Source organism: Labrus mixtus, chromosome 1, assembly GCF_963584025.1.
Source record: "Labrus mixtus chromosome 1, fLabMix1.1, whole genome shotgun sequence".
Classification (NCBI taxonomy): Eukaryota; Metazoa; Chordata; class Actinopteri; order Labriformes; family Labridae; genus Labrus; species Labrus mixtus.
Genome location: NC_083612.1, coordinates 9,950,515 through 9,959,664, shown reverse-complemented (window position 1 = coordinate 9,959,664; position 9,150 = coordinate 9,950,515). Strand labels below are relative to the sequence as shown.

Below are 9,150 nucleotides of genomic sequence, written 5' to 3'. Positions count from 1 at the left end.
TCTTTCAAAGCTGATTAATACACTTGTCTCTGGGGAGGTGTTAGATGCTTACACACATGCACCATGCACATACATGGACGCATCCCACACGAGCACATACACACACACTGCTGATTTGGGATAGAAGATTTCTTGGTTTTGGGCTTTTATTGGAGAAGATCTTAAAGGCTACACCAGAGAACACGAGGGTCTAGATAATGTTAACATAGTGCTGAGTCGGTTTTCCCAACTACAGTTGTGTAATTACAGTAGCCGCGCATGGGAGAGATGTTTGTGCAGTAACACAAGATCATTTGATCTATAGAATTGCTACATTTATTTCAGCCATGTAGGCCTGATACATAAACGGGAGTACACCCGTACATCCCAAAACAGTTTGAAGTTTTACAAAGAAAATATAATGCAGGGTTTTCGTAATGCATGTGTTTAGGCGGTGGAAAGTTTTAAAATAATAAAAAAGAAAAGGATGTGCTAAAAATTGTGTGAACTATAAATAGTTTTTCCACTTGATGGGTTTTACGCACAGCGCGCTCCAGGCTCTATACGTTCCTCGTGCGTCAGCGATAGGAGCATTGATCAAGTTTTTTTTTTTTCTTCCAAAATGTGGGCGAGGTCTTTGTAAAGCTACTCATTTGTTAAAGTCGTACGCAAGGAGGTGGCTTCTTTTTTTTGTTGCTTTTTGCTTAAATCACGTGCGTCTGGATGAACTCGAGCCAACCACTGAAGCCTGGACTGGAAGCAGTGACGGCTGAAGGGGGGAATAAAGGCGTCATACTGGAGATTCTAAAACACTGCATTGCGCATAACAGTCTCCAAGTCTCCATTGAAACAGATAATGTATAGCCATGTACTTTGTCTGCTGATTTATCTCAAACTACAGAGACACAAAAGCCTTATTTAACATATTGTTAAAAAAAAGTGTTAATTAGAAACAGTTTTGTCTTTAGGCCTCCATACAGTGGACCGTGATTACACTATGAGGGGTTCAGCTACATTCACACGCACACACAAACACGAGGGAGGTTAATTGATTTCGTATTAAACGTTTAATCTTGACACTTTGTAGCAACATAGAACATTTTTAGCCTAACAAAGCGAAACAGCTGCGGGCCTCTGCTCTGATTGACTGAGTCACGCTGGTTGGACCTCAGACGCTTATCTCAGACCTGACAGGCCAATTACAAATGTAGTCACACACAAAAAAATAACCAGTTAAGCGTGTGCGTTGTTGCTAGGCAACCACGCAGTTTTACAGAAGAAACAATCCTTGTTCCCTAATTGGCCGAGTAGATTCGATAGAGCCCGGATGACAAGCAGTTAGGCCTATTTGAACAATAAAATGAAGAGTGGAGAAAGTCAGTATTTTCAAAATAAAATATTTTATTTAAGTTAAGTTAGCCTGTTATTAAATGTTATCATATTAGCTGAAGCGTAAATTATCGGGCTAGTTTTTGTCATTTAACTGTTCTATCTAACATAGATCAATTGCTTTTCTTAATTCACTTCTCAAACATTTTCAAGTTTTAAAATACTCAAACGAATCCTCCCAAAAAACACCACCAGATGTGTTTTAATAAATTAACCTATTGATTAGGCTTAATTATATCCTTGTTGAAGTAGTTTTTGCATGCTCATTAAAATTGTATTGGCATTTTGAACTTGTTTTAAACCTCAGCAGACTTCTGAGGTGTGTGGAGCTACACTCCCCCCGGTGGGATCAGTGTGGTTCCACCGGGACTCGCGCACAGTCCCACTCGGGGCCGCCCACTTACTATTCACGCCGGGTTTCTCTGCTTGTAAATCTCCGTCGGTTCCAGATAAGAGACTGAAGCAGGAGTATTAGCCGGCGCCTTGACTTTAATTACATTGTCAACAGAGAATAATTGTAATTGATTTCTGCTCGTCTTCCGGAGTCCGCTGAACACAAGGACTACTACCACTGAGCCCCCCACACACACACACACACACACACAGAGAGACCCATATCACGCCAACACATCTAGTGTTGATTCTCACGAGGCTTTTAAATGAGTCAGTCAAAGAAGAAGGGAACATGGTTTGCAGGCCTTTAGACAGAGCTTCATGGTTTTCCATTCCAATAGCGTTTTTATTTCATTTTTTTGCACAAAATATTCTCACTATGGTTTTAGAGAAGACACTCAACAATTACACCAAACGTCATTTATGACCTCGACTACACAGAATATTTGGGGTCTAAAGTTGCGATTTCCTCGTCCTACATGTTTCTTTTGATCTGCTTGATGGGGTTACTAAACCAGCCTCCTCGTGGAGTGGAGTGGAGTGGAGGGGTTTTTCGGTGTCTCCTCGTGCTCGTTAATTACACGAGCTCGAGTAATTAATTGATCACTCCCCCTCCGTCTGCCTGACTGATAAGAAGCCTCATCCAGCTGAAGCGCCTGGAAAGCAGTGATTCAGCGGAGGAGGTCACCCAGAGGCCCACAGCGCCCATCATCCCCATCATCATCATCATGATCAGTCCTGTCTGACACTTGACAAGTGAAGTTCGACTCTGTGAACCCCTGCACAAAAGAAGGCCTTCCTTTTTACTGTATCAAAAAAAAAAATCACGCCTCTTCTTTCTCTCATTTGTTAAAAAATAAAGTAATATTCTGAAAGGCCACTTTATTATTATCTTTCATTTGAGAACAGATCGCCATGGTCCACCCCGAAGAAACACAATATTAGCAACTGGATGTGACAGTTATTTAGACATTGTTATATGTTAAAAAAAAAAAATTCTTAGGGAAAAAGCTGCTTGACATAAAATCAATGCTTATAAAAAAGGGCTGCATTTGATTCACATCCTATGTAGGCCTACCTAAAATGAATAAATGTTTCCTGTGAAACCATTAACGTCATTAATGGGCTTCTTAAAAACACTTTCAAATTCTAAAGTAGGCCTATCGGTCTTTTCTATGAAAAGTTAGAATGCAGCCCATTCTCACTCCCAATGCGTCAAATACTGACGACTGGTTACGGCCCCCTGCGTCACATGAACGCGCACTGGCTACCCTCCTACCCGGCGACAGCGTCCTACTGAAACTAACCACACTTCTTACGCGTTCAAACCCTTGTGTGCCGATTTTTGACGCTCAGAGAAACTACCTTAATTTTACAGTAGAATAAGTCTGCTTGGGACGGAGGTTAGGGGGGATGGATGGAGGAAATGATACGGGATGTTTTTCGCCAGAGGTTTGGGGTAAGGGTCCCATGTGGCACTGTTTGTAACACCCCATGTTATTTTACACTCTACTATATTTATTGCATGGAACATGACGATAACCACGTTTTAGAAAGGAAGAGAACAGACGATGCCCTGTGCTTTTAAGCAGATACTATCTTATAAGACGATACTTTGTAAGCTTATGATAGGGCCTATGATGATTTGACAACCTATGATGATTACGAGTTTCAGTGTCCAGCAGCATTGTGCAGCAGGGAGTCAGCATGTCAGGCTTTCAAAAAAAGGTCCCATCCAGATAGAACAACATATTGAGAAACTGAAAATATACAATAGACTGCATGTTGAAGTGTTGGCAACTCATTAAAGATGCAACTGCAGTCCAGTGAACTGTTTTCTTTCCAGCCAACTTGCAAACATCTTCCCTGTTCTTTCCAGGATATGCCCTTTAACGACGTCAGAAACGCAGAGCAGACTGTAATTCTATAATGGCAGAGAGGACACAGGAGCAGTAGAAATACATCAAAAGCAGTAGCTGTCAAATTACCAATAAGAGCCACTTTCACTGTCTGCTTCCTCTCCTCCTCCTCCCCCTCACAGATGACTACACTTTTTTTTTCCTTTAGAATCCAGGATTTATCATTTCAGGCAGAAAAGGAAGGGGGGAAAGAAATCTTTAATTGTAATCAAAACTGCGGGATGAAGTATGTAAAGAGTCTTCAGTCAGCCCTTTAAAAAAAAAAAAAAAACTTAAAATGTATTTTGCATTGTCCCAGTAATCTCACAGAAGATGAATGAGGCCTGCAGTGAGATCTCACAAAGCTTAAAGAAGGACAATGCAGAGGGGAATGTGGAGGGACATAAAGAGATAGGGTACTTTTTTTTTTTTTTTTTAACAAAGATCTGGCCGTCAGTGTGTCTCAGTGTTTTGATCCGTCAGTGGAATATGAGTCAAAGTGCACGGTAACAGTGGACTCAAAAGGTCAAAGACATTCAGGGTTGACGACTGTGTTTTCAAGTTGTCGATGTTTTGACACCTCGGTGACGCCTGATTGATGTTTCAACAGCATTTATGACTGTATTTCAAAGCGTTGTGTTGTGTTTCACCTTGAAAAACAGAAAATGTAATTCCCTTCAAACACGGATTAAATCCAACCTTGACTTTTAAATTCAGTTCTCACTGGAGGATAATCATCTCACTATACTGTACGCTAAATAAAACACAAGAGAAAAACTGATACAACTGTTCTTTTTATTACAAGGCGCAGAAACAATCTTTACATGAACTAAAATACAGTTTCAATATCCTGCCTATTGTTGTGAATACATTAAGAAACAGGCTTTATTTGCTTGATGCTGCCCTCTGTGGAGGTTGGTGTTACTGCAGGCTGTAGGTCTGCTTCCTGTCTCTGAGGTCAAAAGTGACCAGCAGGGAGCGAGGGTCCTTCTTGTTTTTACGCACTGTGATCTTTCCTCGAAGCTCCTCCCCTAAAAAAAAAGAAAAGAAAAAAAGAAGAGGAGATAAATAACAATGGATCTCTTTTTTTTTTTTTTCCTGGAGAGTGCCTCCCTCCTGCTCTGTAGTGGACGCTGTGATGATGTACGGAGTGAATCAGCTGCTGTGGGGTTAAGTTGGAGGGGAATTTTCTTTTACACACTGTTGTCCATCTCTCTGCAGTGGAGAAATGTGGAGTTTGTAAAAAAAAGAAAAAAAAGGAAAAAGCAAGACTTTGGTTCAGCTGGAAAGAAACTGCAGACGCAAGAGCTTCTCAAAAATGCCAAAAGAGGAATTAAGTAAAAATGAGAGGGGAGTTACAATCAACTAAAAGAAACATGAAGCTTGTGCCTTTAAAAATTATTGATGTGGACTGTGGCACTTCTAACAAAAGTGGGAAATCTAAAAGCCTTGGACCACTGGAGAATAAAACGTCTCGACTAACAGAAATGTCTCTAACACGGCTACTCATTTGATTTCCTTTGATGACCATTTTCTGTGTAGCATGACTGTGACTTACATGCCTTTATATTCTTATAAAAACCATCAAAAGTAGACAGAAAACGGGTACGCAGGTAGCCAAGCGGTTAGTCGTGCGCACCATGTAAACAGGCTTAGACCTCGAGAGCGGTCAGTTTAGTATCTCCGGTATGGCGCCTTTATCCCCCCCCTTCAGTCAGGTTTGAATCTGACCTGTGGCACCTTCCCCACTCTCTCTCTCTCCCTTGTTTCTGACTCTATCCTCTGTCCTGTCTCTAAAATAAAGGCATACAAAGCCCCCCTAAAAATGCAGCATTATACAAGTATTATTAAGCAGTGTTAATTATAATAAACAGAAATGAATAACTGCTATATTATATATATATATTATAAATATTCCTGATGCCCTGCAGCAGCTGAGATCTGCTGATGTCAGGACTCTGCAGTTAGAGCAGAAACATACCACTGCTTATTGAGCTGATGACGTGTGTAACGGTAGTGTGGTTTAATGTATGTCACTAAGAAGGACTTTGTGTGTGTGTGTGTGTGTGTGTGTGTGAGAATGCAGACCTGCAGAAACCACCAGATGGCATCGAGAGGAAGTGCGTTTACAGTACAACGCACGAGCAACCGGAGGGTTGGGAGAAGAGGCTGATGATTATGATGCATAATCACTCTGATTAACTTCACGTTTGACTGCTGGAGGTAAATGAATGTTTATCCACACGGCAAACAAGGATCCTCTCTCACCCCTCTCCAAATACCCCCCCCCCCCACCACACTCACTCCGCCTGCACCTCCTCTCTGTGCTACGCTCTCTTCATCGCTCGAGGTTAGAGGAGGACGAGGAGAAAAATATGCTGACTGTGGTGCTTTTTTCCAGCTACGCTTCCGCCATCACTGCTGTCACGTCTTACTGGTTACCATGCCAACAGCGCTGTCACTGAGTCTTGGCTGCTGGCGCCGCGCTCTGGGTCTGTCGCTCCACTGCAGAGAAGGCAGACGAACGCGGCGTTTACACTGTGTCTCCTTCACGGACAAGCTGACAGAGTTACAAATGAGCGAGAGCTAAACTTTGAAAATCAGATTTCAGATTCAAGATGTTGAATATCAAATCCCTTTTCTAACTGAAGAAATATGAACTCACCTTAGTAAAAAAAAAACACAGCAGGAACATTTTACAAAGACTCAAAGTCTCAAGACTTCATTAACACGTTATGAAAAGGTGTAAATCCACCTCAAGGAATAACCAATTACGAAATATAAAAAATGAAATGTGAGGAGTTTTGTTCAGTCTGAACTCATTAGTGATGCTGTCTGAGCTATACAAGAAAACTGTTCCATCGGCAACACCACTACTAAACCACTGTGGATTTCCTAATGCCTGGTCAGATTCTGAAGAAACAACATACAGCATGCAGGCTTGTTCATACGTCCTACGGCTTATTTCACAGTGAGCAGTCCCTGAATACGGTTAAAAAGAAGAGCGACTGCAAGACTGCGACTTGTTTTGAGAGACTGCACACACACACACACACACACAGGACTGGATTAGCAATGAGATAAGAGGTACTGCACGGTTCTCTGGGCTGTCAAAAACACAAACAAAAGTTCCTACAAGCTGCTTTAAGATTAGTTTTAAAACACACCATTCAATGTAAGGTTGCTAACCTCTCGTTATAGTTCTAGGGAGCTTTGCTGGGGCCAACAAATATCTTCTAGGCAGGATTTATGCCATCCAAAATTAAAAACCACAGCTTTTTTTGGGTTGTAATTATTCACGATGAATCAAAGTGAAAGTTCTAAGAAAGCAGAAATGTTCATTTTCTGACTACCAAGACCTGATAAAGAGGGTTTTTTTTTATTACTGTAGCCAAAAGTTAAAAGTTACTTCCTGGCCGCACTTCATCACCAACTTAATGAACTGGGTCAGTGGTCGACATGTGGATGCTGGCCAACCAAATTGTAACATGAAAGGTCACTAACACACATGCCTGGTTTGTGTTCTCTGTGTGGCTCGACAATTTCCGTTCAGACATGTGGACTGTGTCCACCTGACTCAAAGGACACTGGTTGAGAAGTCGCATTCCCAGTGGAATCAGCCAGTAGCTTCCTTTAGAGCCTTACTTCAGGAATTCAAGTGGTGCTCAATGTCATGCAAAAATAAAGAAAATGCAAACTGTAATTTCAGCTGTAAGTAACCGTGCTTCACTACATGAACTATGGGGCTTGTGCTTCTGTTACTCAAAAATTAAAAGACGAATATTTGAGTACTTGAGCATCTGAATGTCTCGATTTTTGAGTTTATAAAGACAATGATTCCTCCTCTCTTCTTTCACTCATTATACAGGAAACACCAAGGAGTCAGCTAAAAGCAACAGGGCCTGGTGCTCATGGGAGGCTGGAGTCAATCTCAAGTTTGCAAAAGGCTGCTTAAGGTCAAAAGAATAATTGCATGACCTGTGCTGAACTTTTTGTTACAACACAACTAACAGAAAAGACGAGTTGTGGGACTCGAGACCTCTGACCTGCAGCTGTCCAAACAATCCCCGATGCCTCAGGTTAGAGTATTGAAACGAACAAACCGAACCACGGACTGAATATCTGCGCAGCGTCTGTGCGACTACAGCAGCTCGGCTGTAATCAGTCACACCAAACTCCCCATGGAAGTGGGCCTCGGTGCCTTCAGCAAACTGGCCACTCAGATGCTAGGAGAAAGAGTTAACCATGTGTGGAAATGAGCCGGGGAATGGGAGCTGCGATGTCGTACATCAACATGCCAGTGTCATTAAGCACAACCAGGCCTGCAGAAACAGCCTCTCCTCCGCCCCAGCGCAGTCTTTCTCCATGAAATTACACTGGAAATACACGGCTGGTGTTAGTAATTCATTTAAACTGTTGTCATTTTCATTTTCACCATTTAGCTCACGCTTCTACAGCATGTGCAACCCCACCAAGAGAGGGAAGGAGAAGAATGAGCCGAGTGCTTTTCACAGGAAAATGCCTTGATTTTCTTCAATAGAGAAGATTGGTTACTTTGTGTCCCCAATGAAAGGTGAACCAAGTTCATTTCATACGGAGCAATTTCATAGACATGGGTCAGTACTACTGTGCTTGCACAAACATCCCTCTTATAACCAAGACATATAGAACCAACACCGTAGCTCTCGGGGCAAAAAAGCCAGCCGTATTGCCAAGTCGCCTGGGTTTTGGTCAAGAAGTTGGGTTTGAACGCTCTGCAAAAACTACAGCCAATGGCAAGGTGGCATGTATATTCTGTGGCTGCATCAAGTCCATACCAGCAGGTGGTGATAGTCTCTACTTGTCATTTAAAAAGCTAAACCAGAAGATGTAGGACTGTGGGAAAACAAACTATTTTTTCCGATGAAGCATTGACCTCCGCTGATCACTCAACGTACTCAACTGGCCCAACAAGCTGACAAGTGTAATTCTGTGCCAACATATTGCAAAAACTAGGGGCCACAGGATGCCTTTGGATCGCCCAGCATTGGGCGATAATAAACCAAGGATGTTTTGTTCAGGGTCTTTTTGCTAAAATTGTTCAAATCACTTGAGTGCCTTTTTAAAATGTAAGTAAAATACAGTTTAGCTAAGGAAGAGGAGACATGTCGTCAATGAATAATATGAAACTACCAAGCACAGAATGTATTGTCTTTCATAGACAATGTACAGTTTCAGTGTTCTGTCTTCCACTTCAGCCATCTCCGTTACAGAGCAGGTATGCTCCACGTTCACACTGTAGGCAAAAGTGAACCTGAATCTGACTTTGTTGCTCACAGGTAAGTCAGATCAGATTGTTTTAACGAAGGTTTGAACAGTGCAAGTCTCGTGGAATCTGACCTTTTCAAATCATTTGGACCACTTTCATATGTGGCCCTTAATCAGATACAGGTTGGATCTTTTCAAATGCGACCTCAGCCAGAGACCAGGTCAGAATTCCTGTGAATTTGAC

The 9,150-nt window shown here is 42.0% G+C and overlaps 1 protein-coding gene across 1 annotated transcript in view; it reads right to left on the bottom strand.

Annotated features, from left to right (window-relative positions):
* Positions 1-4,439: 4,439 nt before the first annotated feature.
* Positions 4,440-9,150, bottom strand: part of prmt3 (protein arginine methyltransferase 3) — a 57,767-nt gene continuing 53,056 nt past the window's right edge. Inside the window, exon 16 of the mRNA XM_061060758.1 lies at positions 4,440-4,690. Within this exon, the coding sequence (XP_060916741.1) occupies positions 4,581-4,690 (110 nt within the window). The 3' untranslated portion in view covers positions 4,440-4,580. The remainder of the gene's footprint in view (positions 4,691-9,150) is intronic.